At 46.1% G+C, this 21095-nt stretch overlaps 2 protein-coding genes across 2 annotated transcripts; both read left to right on the forward strand.

Annotated features, from left to right (window-relative positions):
- The first annotated feature begins 1159 nt into the window (after window positions 1–1159).
- On the forward strand, window positions 1160–2952 carry LOC123429136 (glyoxylate/hydroxypyruvate reductase HPR3-like). Its single transcript, XM_045113198.1, has 2 exons — window positions 1160–1722; window positions 2182–2952. The coding sequence occupies exons 1-2, from the start codon at window positions 1228–1230 to the stop codon at window positions 2719–2721; spliced, it is 1035 nt and encodes a 344-aa protein (XP_044969133.1). The 5' UTR covers window positions 1160–1227; the 3' UTR covers window positions 2722–2952.
- Window positions 2953–8615: 5663 nt separating this feature from the next.
- On the forward strand, window positions 8616–9258 carry LOC123424399 (calvin cycle protein CP12-2, chloroplastic-like). Its single transcript, XM_045108008.1, has one exon. It carries the CDS (start codon window positions 8670–8672, stop codon window positions 9054–9056), a length of 387 nt encoding a protein of 128 aa, XP_044963943.1. The 5' UTR covers window positions 8616–8669; the 3' UTR covers window positions 9057–9258.
- The last annotated feature ends 11837 nt before the right edge of the window (window positions 9259–21095 follow it).

Consider the following 21095-nt stretch of genomic DNA (forward strand, 5'->3'; position numbering starts at 1 on the left):
ACTCAAAAATTAAGTTTTTTTCTATTTGTTTTGGATATTTTTGTTCATACCTGGAGCGTTTGAGCTCGAGCTGAGATATTTACTTTTGTCATGGTGCTTGATAAACCACAAAAAGCCCAACTTTTGACTTCACTTTACTGCTTAGCTGTGATGCTTCATTTCTCCCTAGCAAAAGCTCAAGAATAAAGTAGGCAATACCGAGCATGTTCATCTAATTTTAGATTTAACTATGAAAGGATATTTCTCAATAGGGTGTCGAATAAGGGCCATATGTATCTTTATACCATTTGTAGTATTACTGTTTATAAGGAAACATGAAGCCAAGCAAAAGAGAAACATCGGCCAAAGGAGTAACACCATTATATGACTTCAAACTAATGAAGGCCATAGATATTTTAGTCCAATGTACTATGAAAGCACCCATTCCCCAAAGTTCAATGCTTCCAGCAAGGCAGCAATCATGCATTGCTACGATATACCTGTCGGACAAAAATACCTTTTCACAATGTGTACACCACGATTCAAAATTCAAGCATCAATACAATAGCCAATTGCTCTTTTTGATAGACACACCAACTGCTAAGATTCGAAAAGAGCCAACAAATCTGACGACAAGACTCTCACAAGCTCTTTATTAGTGTCGAATCAAACGTCATCAAGGTCGATGACGTTTGATTCGACACTACTGAAGGGCTTATGAGCTACTCTCGACGCTTGAAAGGCACATGTTTGATATTGCAGTAGGGCATTCAAAACCTAGACTTTGCGAGCACACAAGCATCGATTTTTTTTTCATACATCTCAATTGTATTTTAGATCTTTTTTATCAACATTTCAGGACGAGGACATGCTTGTTGTTGATCTACAAAAATAAAAAAAGGGAAGAAAACATGCTGCGAGTATGAACATGATTAGTTGGTTGTCAAACATTAGCCACGCAGTATTTTTGTAAGTAAAATGTGGCTATCAATTGGTTGGCTACAAACAAGATTTTGCCAATATCGTGAAACTATTTTCAAAAAATAACTCGGTGAGGGAAATAGCAAAGACATAAAATTTCAGAGGCAGATGCAATACTTTCAGAAAAACAAAGCTCACTTCATCCAAGTTGATCACAAAAAGTTATAAAAAAAAAACCCAGGACATGTCACACTAGTTATCCAAGTCGCAGGCCACAAGAATCAGTTCAGCTCTGGATCAGCAAAATTCCCCTCGGAGCAACGGCCGATGGCATCCACCGTCGGCGCCGGGGCGCGGGCGCCTGCCACCGGCGGGAGGCCGTCGGTCCTCTACCTTCGCCGCGCCGACGACGTCCTCGCCGCCGCGCTGCGCGCGCGCTACAGCGTCCACAGCCTCTACGATTCGGGCGCTCCGCTCCCGGCGTTCCTCGCCGCAGCCGCGGCCGCCCGGGGGCCCGATGAGCCCCCGCGGGCCGCCGTCGTCTTCGGAGGCGGCGCCATCCAAGTCGACGCCGCCTTCCTCGACGCGGCCCCGTGCCTCCGCTGCGTCGTCACCACCGCCGCTGGCATGGACCACATCGACCTCGCCGAGTGCGCGCGCCGGGGCGTCGCCGTGGCCGGCGCCGGTGAGACATTCTCCGTCGACGTGGCGGATCACGCCGTCGGGCTCCTCGTCGACGTGCTCCGGCGCGTCTCGGCGGCCGACCGGTTCGTCCGGCGCGGGCTCTGGCCGGCGCGCGGGGACTACCCGCTTGGCTCCAAGGTCCGTGGCTTCCTTCTCTACTGAAATAGTTGTAGCAGACACAATATTTCTGAAGCCTTTCCTCCTCTTGATCCGAAAATCACAACAAATTTTGTGTTCAACTGAAAATGACAACAAATTTTGTATTCAACTGAAAACCACAGCAAATTTTGGTCCTTGTCAACTAGAGTATTTGATTGAACTGCCAAGATTTGAATCCACATCTTGCCCTTTGTTTTGCAAATTGTTTCTGATTCATTGCTCAACAAGTACAACAGTATGATACAGTACTACTCCCTCCGTACCATAATATTTGTTCTTGGGGATAACTGATCTAGTTCTCCCCAACAAGTATTTAGAAACAGAGAAAGTAGAATTCAGAGTACTTTACATTGATTCCTCCAAGTTCTGTTCTTTGCATACATATGTTTTTATCTCAAACATAAACTGATGTAAACATTTGTTCCGATGGTGCACCAGCTCAGTGGCAAGCGAGTAGGCATCATCGGTTTGGGGAGCATCGGTACATTGATCGCGAGGCGGCTCGAGGCATTTGGCTGCACCGTCTCCTATCACTCCAGAAGGGCCAAGGATTCAGCTACCATCTCGTACAAATATTTCCCCAGTGTCATTAACCTGGCTCTCGAGTCCGACGTGCTCGTCGTCGCGTGCGCTCTCAACGAGCAAACAAAGCACATTGTCAACAAGGAAGTCCTGGAGGCGCTAGGGAAAGATGGCGTCATCGTGAACATTGCCCGTGGAAGGAACGTCGATGAGGCGGCGCTGATCGGTGCACTCAAGGGAGGGGGGATAGCGGGCGCGGGCCTCGATGTCTTTGAGATGGAGCCTGAGGTGCCCGCGGAGCTACTCTCCATGGACAATGTGGTGCTCACAGCGCATAAGGCCGCCTTCACTGTGGAGTCGGCCTCTGACCTTTCGGACCTCATGATCGGGAACCTGGAGGCATTCTTCCAAGGTAAGCCGTTGCTCACACCGGTGCTTCCCGAGCACATGCTGTAGGTGATAGAACGACGGATCAGACCATGTCAGGTTTCATATGATATTTGTGATCGATGTTACATGCGACAAGTAGATAGTATATCCCAGTCCACCTCTGAGTAAGTAAGCAGAGGGCACACCAGCATTATTAGTGGTTTTCTAAAAATGTAGCAAATGTTGTCTGTGACTGTAATTACAAAAGGATGGTACAGGAAACCAAGGTCTTGCCTATAAGTATGTGAGTACTTTAAATCTTTTACTGATTACTACTCCCTCCGTTCCATAATTCTTGTCGTGCATTTTGTTCAACCACGACAAGAATTATGGAACGGAGGCACTACCATGCAAGTAAATCCAATGTAGCTGAACATGAACATCACGTCTGATTCGCTCTAGTAGCTGCATCTCTGAAGAACCAGATGTGTACATGTACGTAGCAGCCCTCGGATATTTTGATTGTGGTGCCATGTAGATCATGCATGCCCGTGAAATTTGGCAGAAACTTGAGATGAAATTTAAAATTGAACTCCATCCATGTTGTGGGATAAAAGCAAAGGAACACCTCCCAGGTCAGGTGGTGGTAACTGGCTAACTGCCCAGATATGCAGCAAAAGAGCTGGCTGCCCTTATGGGATTTCCATGTTCCTGTAACCTGGTACAAAACTCAACTGACAAAAGAGCCCCGTGACTCTCCGAGGGCGAGGATTTCTCGCTGAGGAATATGTACAGGCCAATTGGGGATGAATGGTAGACTTATGATGATCGAGCAAAGGATGAAGGTTAGGTGGTTGCTGCTCAAGCAGCAGATTCTGAACCATGCGTGGTTCTGCCTCTTGGCACCAAACTGCGCCATTTCAGAAATAATTGTAGGATAAATTTTGCAAATTGCTTCTGCTTCATTGCTCAAGGAGGTAGAGTGATCTGTAGTCTGGGTACACTGTGCGGGTGATCATCATTCACTCACTGTTCCTAAGTCCTGGCCAACTTCCCCCCCTCGTTTTGTTCTTTGCATACGTACTCATATGTTTTTGTATCTCAAACTGAAACCAATGGCAACATCAACTCCGATGTTATACCTACCAGCTAGGTGGCAAGCGTCGTTAACATCATCTGTTCATCGATCGTGAAGTGGCTCGAGGTATTTGGCTGCACCATCTCCTGCCACTCCAGAAGATCCAAGGACGAGGCCACCGTCTCAAAAAAAAACTTCCCAGGGTTACCAGCTTGGCTCTCGAGTCTGACTTGCTCATCGGCGCCATTGATGAACAAACATGAAACACTGTCAACAAGGAAGTCCTAGATGCAATAGAAAAAGGTGGCATTGACGTGAACGTCGCTTGGGGAGGGAATGTTGATGAGATGGCGCTGATCGGCGCACTAAATGGAGGGTAGGTAGCGAGCGCAGGCCTCGACATCTTTGAGAGGGAGCCTGAGGTGGCAGCAGAGCTCTGTTCTTCATGGATAATGTGGTGCTCATCGCACATAATGTCGTCGTCACCGAGGAGTCTGACTCCAACCTTTCCGACCTCATGATCGGGAACCTGGAGGCTTTCTTCCAAGGGTAAGCCGCTCATGCCCATGCTTCCCAAGTAGATGTGGTAGATGACGGAACAATAGGCCAGACATCAGACCAAGTATGGGTTCATGTAACATTTGTGACCGATGTTATGTGTGTGTGCTACTGCTACTTCAAGTAAGTAAGCAGCGCATTCGAACAACAAGAAGACAAAAAAGATATATGTTCTATAGTTACAGAAGGATGATAGAGAAAACAGAAGCCTGGTCTGAGTATGCGAGTGCTCAATCTTTGACCAATTACCCTTTTTCCGCTAGGTCTCGGGAATTATGTTTCCGTATCCTTCGACAGAGAATTCCTCCGACGAGAGTCCACCAATAGCTTATCCCTACCATCCTCCCGCCCTGCCAATCTCGCTTACTCGGGTAGAACCAAGGGGGTGACGAGTTCGCTCACCCGACCTTGGTGGGTGTCTTCGCTTTCGAGGGTAGGTCGATTTATAGGGTTTTAGGCTCTCCTCATGGCGCAAGCTGAAGCAAAGCTTCAAGTGCACCCATTAAAACTGACGGTCAAGAGGTTCTCATGAGGACTTGGATGATATGTGATGGCAGATGGGATTGACGAAGAAGAGTATGACGATGTTGTCTTTGAGGAAATTGAAGATGTGGTCAAAAGAAGGGATAAAGTCCATGGCTCCGACCAAAGTTCACACCTCAAATCACTTCACCTAGTCGGCCTTCTATTCACACATGAGGATTGCATGGAGCACCACTTCGGAGGTCAAGTTTCGTGCTCTCGAAGAGAACACGTCCAGTTTCGAGTGCTTATGCATGGGAGATTGATTGAAGGTGTCTGAAGGAGGTCTGTGGCACTTCAGATGATTAACTGTGATCATAGAACCATATGATGTCTACTCACCCATACCTCAATTGAACTCAATTGTATATATGGGCGAAAACACAAGCTCCTAGATGGTTACTAGTCAAAGGCTATGCAAAAAACCTTGGCAGACGCATTGGTAAGTTGGATAAGGTGGGAATTGAGCTGAGGGTATTGGAAATTATATGTGGGCTCGCGTTAAGCATAGTGTGCCCGAACCCATCACAAATTTTTTACTATCACCTCTCGAGGGGAACATAATGTTTTTTTCAAGTGAATTATGAAAATACTCTATGATTTTGTGAGGCGGGCGGGCAAAGAAGACACTCACACCTTAAATGTAAAACAGAAAAGCATGATGTGAAGGACGTCAAATAGGGGCCATGGCTTAACGCTGGTCGTGAAACATGGTAGGGTAGAGGAGCCTTCTTAAGGGGCACATGATTCGATGCTAGAGGTCAAAGTGGGGTTATGATGATGCAGGTAGATGGCGATATCATGATGAATCCATTGATTGGGGATTACACAAGGAGCATACCCGCCCCAAGCAAAACTAGGGTGATCAGAACAATGGTACAAGGGAACTTGATGCTCACATTGACCCGGCTATGAGGGACCCGACACCCATAATTCCGATGCTCACAGACTTAAAGACATGCGGAAACCTTAATGGGTGTGCTAATGTGCATGATACGAGGAAGAATAATGAGGCATCTAGGAGGCATAAGACAGAAAATCACAACTCATTTTTAATTACACGCTCAGAATTGGTGGGATCCTTCGAGGAGTAGCGTTGGGAACATCCCTAGAACTATATGGGACTAGGGAATGCCTTTGCGGTTCAAGTTATGTTGGATGTTCAGTGGAGACACAATCCCGAGGTATTGTTTTTCTCTAAGACTCACTTGGATGGCAACCCGCCATATTGTTTACGTCGTCATCTCAAAATAGATTTTGTGATAGTTAACCCTAATGATGGAAGGAAACCTGGAATTGCTTTATTATGGAGAAAGGAAATGAAGTTATCTCTCTTGTTCTCATACATAAACTATATTGTTGTTCGAGTGGAAGGTGGTGATGCTGCCTGATGCTTTAGTGGCATCTATGAAGAATTTTGATGGGAAGAGAAAAACAAAATGTGGGACGGATTGATGGACTTGTGATGTAAGCATTCAAACTTCCAAAAGAGATTTGCAAGGACATCACGAACATTATTGTTGGATTTTGGCGGGGTGGTAACAAGGAGAAAGTAAAATGCATGGGAGTGCTTGGTGGAAATTATGTATACCAAAAAAGTTGGAAGGTATGAAGTTTCACGGTCTTTGCTCGTTCAACTTAGTTATATTAACCAAGAAATATCATGCCTTATCACAACATCAGTCCATTTGTGCAAAGATCCTTTGTGGAAAGTACTATCCGGATGAAGATATCCTTCGGGTTGGTCCCAAGAAGGTCTCCTCGCTTATTTTGAAGTGTTTGGTGGTTGGGATTCAAACGTTTAAGCACAGACACATTTGGAGATTATGGAATGGACACAACATAAACATCTAAACGGTCCCTGGACCCCTTCAAGCCCAAGCAGAATGATCACCACGTTGCACCGGAAAGTTCTTATCTCCAAGGTTGAGGACCTTATTGATCTTTCGACCGTCCTTTGGGATGAGACCATGGTTTGATTCATTTATTTCTTGGTGAATGCATCAAGGATCAAGAAAATTCCATCGAAATACGATGCCTTTATGACTTCATATCGTGGCATTTTTCCAAGCCGGGTGTCTTCTTAGTCCGTACAATGTATCACATGGAATGCAAACACCAACATGTTGATGCCATCAATGTGCATGCACCATGCCCATCTATGAATAACCCACTCTAGTGTGCTCTATGGAAGATGAAAATACCGTGCAAAGGGAAAAGCTTCTGTTGGAGAGATCTACATAATATCCGCCCACATAAAGTTATCCTTGCTGATAAGCACATAGGTATGGATGATCATTGTTTGTTTTCCAACAGAGGCCTGCGGGCTTTCAACACCTTTTGTTCGCCCGCGATCGAGCATCAGATCTATGGTGCAGACTGGGGATTCTCAAGACTATAAATTTAGTGTTTGTGGTGGATCAATCGGGATCGGCAATGTTTGAATCTCTCCTCAAGGGATCGATGCAGCCGATGCCATGGTTCCTATGTCTGGATGCTTCGGAAGTTATAGTTGTGGTTGTTTGATACATATTGTGGTTCGGCGACAAACTAGTCGAGCTAAGCGCATTCCGGCGCCGGGCTTCTTCTATTCTTTACATTGCAACAAATGCTTCAAGGGTTGAACGTCTTCCCCATGGAACATGGGAATAGGCAAAATGGGAAAACACACATTAAGTTTCATAGAACTTAATTTCAATGCCTCTTTCCATGAGGATGATGGGGTAGGAGCTACACGCACGATCCTGGGAGATGCATTTGGATAATTTGTAGCAGCACAATGTGTTTTCTAGACCAACACATCAGATGCAACAAGAAAGGAAACTCTAGCAATGAAGTACATGCTCCATTTGGCGTATCCACTTTGTTTAGAAATATTACAGGTGGAATCTGATTCGATAGAGGTTATTAACTTGTGCACGGAGCAGGCAAGCTGGTGGAATGTCGCAATGGCTATTTATGCGGATTGCGTGGACTCGTCAATGACGACTGTGATTGTGAAGTTCATGCACTGTTGAAGGGAAACAAATGTAGTGGCTCTTCAGCTAGTTAAGTTCAGTTATCATAACAAAACTTCTTGATGTATGGTAAGCTGGTACGGGGATTCGCTCTTCGCAACGCCAAAATGCTTTGGGCATTCAAAATTCCACTTAGACTACCAACCGACTTGAAATTTGTCCAGTGACATGGTCCTAGCGACGGGCTCTAAGCCCGCTATGGCACCCGCGAAGATGCTGACCATCTCTTTTTTAATTGTGCACCGGCAAAACTTATGTGGAATGGCATTAGGCCGGGATATTGTTAGGACATCTTGGGACCTCTGCTCCACGGCATATTTTCGAAGTATCATGGTATTACCGATACCAGATGTAGGAGATATATATAGCAGATATATGTCAGATATTTTCCAAACCACGTCTAATCCGCATCTGTACAAACTACTGTTCTCCGGCACAAGATGAACCCTGTATACACTTGCTATCGAACACGGAATTTCTCACCAACATACACCGAAGAACGCGTTCACAAAGCCAGTTTCTTCGTGTCAAAATGAAAATCACTCACTTCCTCATCTTGCCAATCGTGGACAAGTAGAAAAGATCTCCTGCCACGCACCACTTGCTTGCCTGAAAAATATCCTCTATATGAGACGACGTGGCCCGGAGCGATTGGCCCAGACGTGATAGGAAACGGGTGCACGTAAAAGCTTCCCGTCCCAAACGTCCAAACGTACGTGATAGGAAACGAGTGCACCCAAGAGCTTCCCTCCCCAAGCATCCAAGCAGAGCTATAAATACAAACCTTACCGCATCAAACGCAACAACTTGTTACAGCCCAACCACATAAAATTTCCGCCAAACCCACCACACACCCAGCAATGGCGTCCGCGCTCACCAACGTGAGCCTGTCTACCTTCGCGCCCACGGCCAGGGGCGACGTCCTCGCCAGGCCGCAGGTGGCCGCCGCCGCCGCCCGGGTCACCTTCCCGACGGCGTACCGCGGCAGCGGCGCCCTCTCCTGCAGGGCGGGCGGGCCGTCCACGCCGTCGGGCATCTCCGACAAGATGTCGGAGAGCATCAAGGAGGCCCAGGAGACGTGCTCGGAGGACGCCGCTAGCGGGGAGTGCGCGGCGGCGTGGGACGAGGTGGAGGAGCTCAGCGCAGCGGCCAGCCACGCCCGGGACAAGCTCAAGGACTCCGACCCGCTCGAGAACTACTGCAAGGAGAACCCCGAGACCGACGAGTGCCGCACCTACGACAGCTGAGCGTAGCTAATTTGTTGTGGACGTACGGCGGATACTCAAGGTGGACGTGCGTGGTATTTCTTGGCTCGTGGGGGGCCGGGAAAACTATGTCGATCGACTCAGCCTACCGTTACCTTGTATGTAGTAAAAATGCTCGAAATATTTTCCCAGGGACATACGTGTGGTTGATATACAATTGATGATACATATACGTTTATTCAAAGTTGTATTACGTATGTATGTGTGCATCGTTATGATGCAGAGACGAGAGCCAGATCGAACGCTGTTTTGGCCATCAGATCGCACTGCACGCATCCAAGAGTAATCTGGTAGCCATGTTAGATTTTGATTTGAGATCGTTCGAGTCAGGACCGAACCGAGCTAACACACGAAGCTATCGATTCGGTCATGTATCACCCCCCCCCCCCCCCCTCTCAATACTCCCTCCGTCTCAAAATAACTGTCTTAACTTTATACTAGCTCTAATACAAAATTATATTAAGCTTAAGACAATTATTTTGGAACGGAAGGAGTATATTCCAGCGAGCCCGTGGATCCGAGGGTATCGATCCGAGCCAGCTCGATTCCTCCCACATAACGGTTTCCATTCGGCTGAAAATGCAGTGGAGGGTGGATAAAACATTGATCTTATAGTTAGCCAACCTGAGTATTCGATGGGATGTATGATTGAAAGTTGGACGCTCAGAAGCATCCACATGTAGGGAGGGGTGTTTCCGAAAAGCCATTAGTTATGTTTCCGAAAAGAAAAGTAGTTGGTGATTTCATCAGACAAGAGCGGGTGCTCCTATCTCTCGCCTAGTGCCTGACGTAGGGGCGGCTCACCAAGACAGATCTAGCGCGTGGGAGGCCACATGCCAGAACGTCCTTTCTTTTTACTTTTTTTCTCCGGTTTTCTGCTTTTTTACTTTCCAATATTATAAATGTAAATAATTCAAAAACTCCTTACATTTTTTTTGAAAAGGTAAAATATGTATAGAAAAAATATCTTATGTATACTAAAAATGGAGAATATGTACTAATAAACAGACATGAAAAATATAGGTTTACAAAGATGTTAATCATGTATTTTGAAAATGCTAAATGTGTATGAAAGACATGTTTCCAATGTATGAAAAATGCACAATGTGTATAGAAAAAATTAGACATAAAAAAGAAAGTCTCAGAAATGTTAATCATGTATTTCATTGTTAAAAATGTATACAAAAAACTGTTTTTGATGTATACAAAAATATATACAATGGGTATGAAAAACTTGGACATAAAAAAATGTTTAAAAAATGCTAGTTATTTATCTGAAAAATATTAAACAGTTATATATAAAATATTCCTCATGCATAAAAGTAGGATGTACAATGTTTATGGAATAATTAGTCATAAAATAAATTTATTTAAAAAATGTTAATCATGTACTTTCAAAATGCTGAACATGCATATGAAAATGTTCCTGATGTATACGAAGCAATATGATAAGTATGAAAAAAGTAGACATGAAAACAATATAAGTTCTCAAAAAAATATTAATGGTGTATTTGAAGCATGTAAGGAAACATACATAAAATGCCTCTGATGCATACAAGAAACATAGGAACAGGAAGAGCACCGATAAAAATGAAAATTAGAATCATGAAACATAAAAAATGAAGCAAAACTAATAAAGAAAGAAAAGTAAAAAACAGTGGAAACCAAAAAGAAGGAAGTAAAACAGAAATAAAAGAGAAAAACAAAAATCCATGAAAAAACAAAAAAAAGGTGAAAAAGCAAAGAAAACTGTAGAAAAAACATGAAGACACAAAGAAAACCGAAAAGAAAACAAACAAAACAAGAAGAAAAAACCCGGACCAAAACTAGGACAATGAGTGAGTGATCGATCTTGAAGCAAGCAAAGAGAAGTGGCACGAATTTTGTTCAGAGGAGAATAATCTAAATATTTGTGCTTACACATGATGCACATATTTTCTTCCGCTAGGAGCAGAATTGTTCTTTTAAGAAAGGAAAAAATGTGCTTGTCAAAAAATATTGTGCTTTCACGAGAAGCACATATTTGCTGTTCATGGGAACATGGATATGCTTCCGCCAGAACTCTTTGCTTCCACGGACATGCATAATCTACTCCCGAGCTCAAAGGCACCAGCATGAATAGTAAATTCTGAAACAGTAGTAAAAAGATAGTTAAGAATAATCTTGACGCGAGAAATCTAACAGTAAGAACGGTTCGGGATTTGACCCACATGCCAAGATATAAAATGTTCTGTAGACGAATCTAAAAAAGAAAAGGGGAAAACATGCAGGTTGCGATAGTGTGTAGTTGTCAGTGTCTGAGAATGTGGTGGTGATTTTTTGAATTTTTGATAATTTTCCCCGGCTTGCCGCGTACAGAAGACAGCTACAAAGCGTTTTTTTTTTTCAAGCAGCTAGCAGAGTAAGATGAGGCCCATGCATGTATAATTACCCGGGAGGGGGCAGCTGAGCCCGGGGCTGGTGAGAAGAAGGCTGCTTCGTTGCAATAGCAACCACAGCCCATGACGGCGGCCGGCGACGTCGGTGGCCCCGACGGCGGCAGGCGAGGCGAGAAGCACCAATTGCACCGGCGTCTTGCAATGCAATGCATAAATACACGTGTCGTACTGTTCACCCAGAGAGACAGATGAATGGCGTGAATGCGTTGATTGCCTCTGCCGGCCAGGCCAGCCTGCGGCGCTGTCTGCCACTCATCACATTAACGCACCATCAATTCCTTCAATCCATTGTTCGTTGGCATTTGGTGGCAGCCCAGAGCAGAGCAGAGCAGTCGTACGAACGAGAAAATTCTGCCGGCGCGCGCGCGAGAATCTAGCGAGCTGCTCCAGTCGCCGGAGTACGTTTGATCTCAAAATTTGTCCAAAAATGTGTATTTTTATCTTTCTAACACACTTTAAAGTTAAAAAAAAAACGCTTCTCCCTCATCGTCCCCATGCACGTTACGTACGCGCACGTACGTACGTACGGTCGGAGATTCGCTCCGTTCCGTTCGATCCGGTCATTCGATCAGCCGGAAGGACATTTGATCTGAACAGTTGAAATTCGTATATGCGGCAATGAATGATGATGGAGGGAGCGAGCGGGCATACCCCGACCGACCACTCGACCACCGGCCTCGTGATCGGTGACGTCCCCTGCGTGCATGCGTGCAGTGGTTTCTCCTCCGTCGTCTTCGCCCGCTAGCTGCTTGTCGCCGGCCGGCCAGACCCTCCTCCCTCCGCGACATGGGAGCAGCCGAGCCATGTTGCGCTTGTCATGGTGCATGCTACCGGCCTTACGGACGGGACCAGCACGTACGTACGTAGTACTGCGCGCGAGCGAACGCATGCTGCATTTCACTACTACCGCACGCCATGCATTGCCGTGCATCTGTCCGCGCCGACACGCACACGCACACGCACACCCCTTGTTAATGCATCGGTCGGTCCACAGTGTGTGCTTGTCTAGACAAATCATCGGTACAACGTACACAGCAGGTCTGGTCCGTTGTATTTGTTTCCGTTCATTCACCATGCGGCACATCCATCGCTCGCTCGCTACGCTCGACCGCGCGCTGCTTTGTGTCATGTGTAGTACTCCCTTCATTTCAAAATAAATGTCGCTGCTTTAGTATAAAATTTATACTAACTTAATACTAAATTTACGTCACTTATTTTAAGATGAAGGGAGTACGTGCTGGCAACCATGAATTCATGTGTGGCCCCACGAACGACCACGTGACTTGTGCAAGATATAGTTGTGACGTACACCATTGCTTCTCGTGTAATACTAGTACTCCTACCATTTGGTTCGCTCTTCCATGCTCACCTTCTCCCACCATTTGACGGATGCCATGCCCTCTACCCCCCGCCCCCTCCTTCCCAACGGAATTCTGTTGAGCTGACCGTCGCAGGGTAGACGCCGTACGGTACCCTGGCAACATCATATGTACAAGCACTGGGGTAGGGCGAAGCCAGTGGGTGGGTCCCGGCCCACCTAGATTTTTTCGGTGAAGAGATTAAGGTATTTTGTAATTTCATAGGTCAATTTCATAGTATCGACGTACAAGTTGTTCACGGGTCCATCAATTCCATGGTGAAGGATGTGAGGCGTCGACGATGCAGCGATAGTGGGCTTGCGACATGCCAGGCGAGGCCGAGCTTGGACCGCACCCAGCCGGAGACAAAGTCACCATGGCTAGTCACGGCGTTCCCAATAAGGGCATGGCAGAAGCTTGCTAGAGACGGGGACGACGCGACATGCGCTGCCGGAGGAGAATCTAGGGCAAATCATTTGGATGGCAGAAGGAAGAAGGCCAGAGAAGGAGTACGAATGGAGGCCCTTGAATTCTGATCGAACGGTCCGGGTAAGTTTGACGTGAGCTTAAAATGATTTAGCTTCAAAGCAATTTCAGGCCACGGTTTGTAGTGGGTCCCGAAATGTTCCTGCGTCAGGCCACGGTTTGTAGTCGCCCATCCCGTATGGCCCGTGAGCGGTGCATGTCGTACTTGTTAACCTGGCTAGCTAGCGTTGTTTTGTCAGCATTTGCCGGTTCATGCATGAGAGGCCGGCCGGCGGTCACGTCGAAAAGGAAGGGAGCAGGTTAACCAGGAATAGAAGGGCCAGTCACATGCATGCAAGGTGATCCTTAAAAGTTCACCAGCAGTTCAGGCACGTCGTTTGCATCAACGGGCCCGCTAACTCTTAGCTAGCTAGGTCGGTACTCCTTCCATCGCTTCGTCTGTCGTCCTGCAGTTCACGGGTCGCCACGTTTCTCTCTCTCTCTCTCTCTCTCGTAACAGAAGCTATCACACACAAGTGCACAGCCTCTCCTCAAAAAGCCGTCCAGTACTGCAGTAGGAAGATAGGCTAGCTAGCATGCAACCACGTCTATCACGAGTCACATGTTCCTTTTTCATCGCACGGAGGCCGACTTTGTTGCCTAGCTAGCTCCTTTCAAAAGTTCAAAAGAAAACGAACAAAGCTACCATAGAATCGGAACATAGGTACAAGCACATGCATGCATGCACGCACGTAGTGATGTGCACGTACGACGGTAGTACGAGCGCACGACGCACGCACGCACACACACCGCGGGATCGATCGGCATCTTTCTTCATCTGCCCGCATGCATCCACGGAGCCGCGTACTAGCCACACATATTACTGTCTTCTCTCACAAGAAATAATACTACTCAGTATTCTAGTATTTCCTTTGTATCAAAATATAAATCTTTTTACATATTTCATTATAGACTGCATACGCAATAAAATAATTGAATATATACCATAGTTTTAAATAGCCCGTTATAGCCCCGCTATAGCTTTTTCAGCAGGGTGCCGCTAAATGGTATCATGTACAAATATACCGCTATAGCTCCGCTATAGCTGATTTAGAGGCTCGTCGCTATTTGCCGTAGCCCGCTATTTAAAACATTGATATATACTGTAAAGTACTCCCTCCGTTCGGAATTATTTGTCACAATAATGAATACAAACAAATGTTTTTAGAATCAAAATACATCTATTTCTATGATAAGTATTTTTGAACAGAGGAAGTATATGTGTATATACATTCATACGTAGCTCGTACTGAAATATTGAAAAAGAATTATAAATACTTAGGAACGGAAGGAGTACTATTTATTCGGTGACAAAATCGTATACGTGTGCACTGCATACATGTAATAGGCGAATGCATATGCATGAACGTCGTATAGGTAGACAACTAAGAGCATCTACATCCGAACCCCTTAAATAATCCATCATATGTCGGTTGTCGCGTCCGATCATTGACCGGACAAGAGAAAGAAGAAAAAAATTAGCCCAACTGAACCCTTTATATCGTCTATATATGTTCGGAATTTTCGCGAACCCTTATATCGATTTCAAATATGATGAGAATATGAGGGTTCGCAGACGCATCCGAACGCACTCAGTCAGTCCGTTATATAGGACGCGGCCTCATTTCAGACCACATTTTTCTTTACCATATCTATTTTTTCACTCCTTTTCTTCATCTATCACATACAAATAACCGGACATATAAATAAAAAAATTAAAAATATGATTGAACGGATGGACAAACAGGTCCGCAAGCGTTCAAGGGACCAGAATTATAAGATCCGACCTTAGATGCTCTAAGACAAGCACGGACCAACGGCACGCACGATGGGTCGGCTGCCATCACGCATGCATGCTACAGTAAGGATGTAGTCCCTCCGTTTTTAAATATAAGACCTTTTAGAGATTGCATTATAAACTACATACGTATCTATATAGACATATTTGAGTATATAGATTCATTTATTTTGCTTTGTATGTAGTATCTTAGTAAAATCCCTAAAAAATCTTATATTTTGGAACGGAGGGAGTACACGCCACACGCCACATGAAGTTTGAATTGTTCGCGCCTAGAGCTCACTCGCTGGCTCTGATGACTGGCGATGGTGGCCCTGGGCGCGCGCGCACGTACATCCCGTGGATGTGATGTCGCCCGGAGTTATTATGGTCGTCATGCGCCGACTCTACCTGGCTAGCTAATTGCTACCCCTCTCGAAACACACCTTGATTTTGCTAGTACCTTCCCACTCGTCACATCATCACGGATGACAATGTAACCGGTTGCGAGTTATCAAGGACTCTGAATTTCTTCTGCGTTGATGGCATTTTTCTGGTTTCATCACTAGCCATTGGCCGCTCCTGCCTATGGCCGGTGCTCATCGTCCATGTCGTCCACGCCTCCAACACCGTCCCGCGTGGTAGTTGACTTGCCAAACAGCCCGATACAACCTGCCGCCGTTACCCCACTCCCCCACGAGTAAAGCTACACGTACGGATAGTTACACATGTTTTACGGATTGCTTTAGCATAGCAGTTTATGATTGACCATTAGCTGAGGCAGCTGGCCCCACCCTTCTGAAACTCAAGGGGGGCAAGTTTAATGGGATGGAAAGAGCCTGTAAGATCCCGTATGTGCCTGTACGTCTAGCATTTTTGCTCCCCCCACCCCCAACCCCCACTCGCATCCTCTATCTTCTGTCGTAACAACACGGGGTTGAGACACCCGTCCCCCGCGTCCTTCTTTGAGGCGACTTGGGGAACGCCAGCTTCCTTCGTTGTCGACCCTCCTCCACCCATCCTTCCCCCTCGACGCCGTCGAGGGACACAGTTGGGCAAAGCTCGGGCAATGCCGGCGGCGACGGGGCCTCTCCATGGCGCGTCCCTCTCTCTCTTCTGGCGGGGGTGTGAGGTTTCGCGGATGGCGGCTTGGCGGAGTGGTGCGGCGGAGCTCCGGCGCTGGCTCGGTCCTCTGGCGGGGCTAGAGGACAGGGCGCCGTCCAGTGATGCTGCCTCTGCGGCGGCTACGGATTGGGTCCCTTGACCCCGACCTCGATCTGGATCTGCTCGTACTCGAGTCTAGGCCATGGCGGCCTCAGAGGTGTAGTGTTCATCGAGGTTAGGCGGTCTTTGGGTAACATGGGGGTGCCAACGGCCGCGCTTGTCCGGCGTGGTGTTGCTGATGGAGATGGTGCAAGGCGGAGAGCGTGGGAAGAGGCGGAGCACGGTCGCGAGATGGAGCGGGGAGGTCTTCTGCTTCGAGCAATCCTGATGCGGGAGCAGGAGATCACGACGCGGGACCTTGATAGATGTGGATCTTGGCCACGTGCGGTGGTGCCGAGAGCGGCGGCCGGGATTCACTGAGGTGGCCGGGGCGCACGGTGCGGTTCCTGTTGACGCCAATGTGCCTGGAGGAAGGCGGACCCTTTGCAGTCTTGGAGGTGATGCAGCCAGGTTCGGTGTTGGTGCGATGACGGAGGTCGGAGCAGGGTCTCACACAGAGAGCACCATGGTGGGCGTGTGTCATCGCATGGGCGACTCGGCATGCCGGTTTCTCCTCTGTGTGGCCTCGGGTTGCAACAGTGGCATTGAGTGCGAGCCCACGGCCAAGGTGGAGATGATGAGGATGGATGGGTGTTGGTGAGGTGGATTCGCGACCGTGCATGTGCTGGTTGGTGGTCTTGCTGCACTCGGCCATGCGAGGTCGATGTACCATGGTGATCTGGACATTTTGGCGAGGTGTTGCAACAACGACGGTGTGACTCCGACCGTTTGGCCTAATCCGTTGTTGGCAGCAGGCGATGTGCGACGGTTCAGATGAAAATCCTGGTTGTCTTCTCAGAATTGGCGGCGACGGTGCCTGTGGGCGTCATTTCCCTCCTTGGAGGCGTCACTGAGGTGTGTTAGCATCTCCTCTCCTTGATAGGGTTGTGGTCTCCGGGCGAAAGGCTTGTCCATTGTTGGACTGGTGATGGCGGCGGTGTGGTGTTGTTAGTTTGTTGAGAGCATTGCAGGTGGATACATGGCCTGGGTTTGTGTCGGAAGTTCTCCGGTGCTTATCGTTGTCCGAGTTGATCATTGTTGGCGTTATGTATGCAGCTGTCGGTAATTCCAACATGAATACTTTCTCTGGGTTGATCGAGTCCCTCTATCCACTCGTCGTCTCCTTTTAGGAATTGAAGGGTGGGTAGTGAGTTGGCAAGGGAATTTCGGTTGGATTTGTTGCTCTTCGAGGCGACCGACTTTTGTTGTGACACGGCTAGATGATTGGTTTAGGCGAGATCCTTTTTCGTTATGTCTCTATTATCGTGGTGGAGTGTGCAATTTCAATTACACTTGTTGTTCGCAACAAGTCATAGTTTTTTGTAATTGATTTTGCCTTCTATAAAAATAGGTACGCCTAGGCGTATTCTTAAAAAAAGAATCGTCTATCTTTTGGATTTTAGTGGCCAGTGACCACAAGCGGTCAGATGCACCTTCGCCGGACTAGGCAATGGCGACTTCCTCTTCAACTAGTTTGTGTCAATGCTCAAAGCATTGTTCCTTAATTTAAAGTACAAGGTTATTGGAAGAACAATTGAGCATAGCAAGCACACGACAACAGAAACGGTAAAAGATGTGGATTTTAAGTGATATAAAAAAGCCCATATATACGATGAGATGCCAGACACGAAGCAAACACAACATCGGGAAATACTACAAGAAACCAGTATCATGTCCTCCCCTACCTACGAGGTCAACACAATCCTTCTCCATCTCTAAATAAGGACACTAAGGGCGCGTTCGGTTACCTGCATCATTTTAGGACACTTTGCATACTTGATTCAGTTGGGCCTGACTGAGCATATGTTGGCAAAATCTGAGAGCTGCATGTAGATTGGTTGCGTGCATCCCCTCTAGCTTGCATGTGCCGAAATTGAAGACATATTGTTTGGTTGTGGTCTGATTTGAGGCGAAACACAAGTCCGATTGTTTGGTTACATCCAGGACAATAATGTGGTAACTTGCTCTTCGATTTGGTGAGGTTCCCAGAGGCATAAAAATGGAGCAACCAGAACAGAACTAACTTAAGTACACATCAAAGTTTAATCACACACAAAAGTTAAACATAGTACGATAATTGTCTAAATTTAACCGTAACACATAGTCTTAAACCAACAACCAACAACTTCACTAGGAACGGGAGGTCATTTACGCGGTCATGACAAAGGCCTCGCCGTGTTTCTTGCACTTGGTGACCACCTCCATGCCGTTGCCGTTAAATAAGATCACCTTCATGATGTTCGGGGTGAGCACCTTGAAAGTAAGCATATACCCGATCCTAACCCGGTGAACGGCGGCGAAGGTTTCTCAACCCTGATCACGGGTCACCCTGCCGTCGACCACCTTCACCGTGACCCTCCATGAGCAGCCGGTGTTTGTATTCATACTGAACTCTGTAGGCATAGCGAGAAAGTGCTTGGTGAAGTCCAGAGGCAAAGGAAGAGCCTCCAGCTTCGGAGCAAAGATCACCTTTCATAAGTGGGTTGGTCCTGCCTCCTCATGGTAGTGTTCATAGTTCTTCCGCTTGGCGTTACGGTGATCCTGCACCGACATCTCCACCAATGGAGGCACGACCTCCTTGCCCTTGTCCAATGGTGGCACCACCTGCTTGCCCTTGTCCATCTGCATTATCAACAACACGTAGTTCAAAAGTCAGCCTTCAATCCTAGCGGCCTAACACTAGTAGAAAACATGGCTTCAGTCCCGGTTCTAGAGGGCCTTTAGTCCCGGTTCTGCAACCGGGACAAAACGATCGGGACTAATGCCGATCACCTTTAGTATCAGTTTGTTTACGAACCGGGACTAAATGAGCTCCACGTGGCCGTCGTGGGACGCCTGGCAGGAGGATCTTTAGTCCACGTTGGTAACACCGACCAGGACTAAAAGGTAACCACGCGTCAGCAGCTGCCATGCTTAGTTTTTTTAAAGGAGGGGTTTAGGGGATTTCAAGGGTTTAGGGGTTTCCATATTGTGTTTCCCCGTTTTATTTTTATGTTTACCATTTTTATTTCATGCTTTTCATTCAACTCGATGCTACCTACTACATATAGCAATGAAAGAACCATTACACAACATCGTCATGATCATTATATAGAAAGAACCATCAGTATCACTTGAAAGTTGTTCAACTTAAGAAACAAACATCAATGTGTCACATTCATCTTAACATACTAATTAATTAACAAACAGTTCTCCAGCTCTTATATTCATGACTTAGTTCTAAACATGGTCAACAACAACCATCATCTGATAGTCCGTTCGGTTGATCTTCCATATAGTGATTACCACACGGGTGTCCACCCTTTCTCTTTCCCTTCATGAACTCCTGCGAGCCTTCCTTGTGGAATAATATGCGCCCGCCAGATTCTGTCTTGTATTGGACGTTCGTGACACGCCCTCTTGGTCCATGGATTACTCGAGTAGTGCCAACGGCGGGGATGTCCACTCCGGAAAACATCTTCAAAGGTAACTTCTGAAGACCCCATCATTAATAGAAAATAGAGAGCACATAATGTTAGACATGTCACCGTACTTGGTTATGACCAAAAAGAGATGAAAGAATATAAAACAACTCACCATAACTTTTTTGACCATGTTTGTTTTTGTTAGACGGTGCACAAAGGGTTTCCCCAAGAATGCCGAAGAGGATGGTAACATTTATTTCACACTAGCTTTATCATCCCGAGTAAGCTTCTTCACCCTTTGAGAATTTTTTTGCAGAAAGGATAGGACCATCATCTTCATCTTTGATGTCCTCCTGTTCATCTTGGTTGTCCTTATATTCATCTTGGATGTCCTCATCTTCATCTTGGCTGTCGATGTCATCTTAGTCATCTTGGCTGACGCTGTCATCTTGATCATCGTCATCATCATTGCTTTGGACATATAATGTCCTTAACCTATTCACCTCTCTTATTAAGGAAAAAGCTACGAATTCTCCTCCTTTAAAATAGTTCACCGCAATGTACTGCTCCCGACCATCACCATATGTGATGGTTTTATTCTTTCCTTTGCGCAGATCCAGTTTGAATTTGCTCTCCTCATCATCCTCAAAGTACAACACGTTATCGTATGAATTGTTGAAGTCCTCCCTTATGTTGCATCAAACACACTATGCAACAGTTAATAATCAACAATAAAGTCAGTGAAATAGTTAAACAAATTATCAGAATTCAATACAAATTCAAGTTAAAGACCGTTACCACTGAAATTTTAAATCCCTTTCTCAAAAATACCCCGAACTGCAATGCAGTTCCAAGACTGTCCATACATGAATTTTGGCAGACCTTGGAGATCTTACGCCTCATGGTCCCTAATAAGCCCAAGCAGTTGTCAAATGTAATAGAATGCAATTAACACTTTTTTATATTTCATTTCCGAATGTAGAATAGTTAATAGATGTAAGTTATGATATATAATGTGAATCTTTAAAAACTCATAACATGACATGCCTTATTGCAACCTAAGAAACACAAATTTATATAATGTGTATGCTATTTAACTTGAGCACTATTCATTTGAATCTTTTAGTAAGAAATGATCATGTTTGTTGATGAGCTTTTCCCAAGTGCACACGATAGATCACCATCAACATATGAATATTCAGTGAACATAAAAATTATAATGCCATACCTACATGAACATATGTACATACATACAT

This window comes from Hordeum vulgare, chromosome 2H (genome assembly GCF_904849725.1).
Source record: "Hordeum vulgare subsp. vulgare chromosome 2H, MorexV3_pseudomolecules_assembly, whole genome shotgun sequence".
In the NCBI taxonomy this organism is placed as follows: domain Eukaryota; kingdom Viridiplantae; phylum Streptophyta; class Magnoliopsida; order Poales; family Poaceae; genus Hordeum; species Hordeum vulgare.

Coding starts and splice junctions, on each gene's coding strand:
- LOC123424399 (XM_045108008.1), top strand. CDS start 8,670: ATGGCGTCCGCGCTCACCAACGTGAGCCTGTCTACCTTCGCGCCCACG.
- LOC123429136 (XM_045113198.1), top strand. CDS start 1,228: ATGGCATCCACCGTCGGCGCCGGGGCGCGGGCGCCTGCCACCGGCGGG. Junction 1,723..2,181: donor ACTACCCGCTTGGCTCCAAG/GTCCGTGGCTTC, acceptor ATGGTGCACCAG/CTCAGTGGCAAGCGAGTAGG.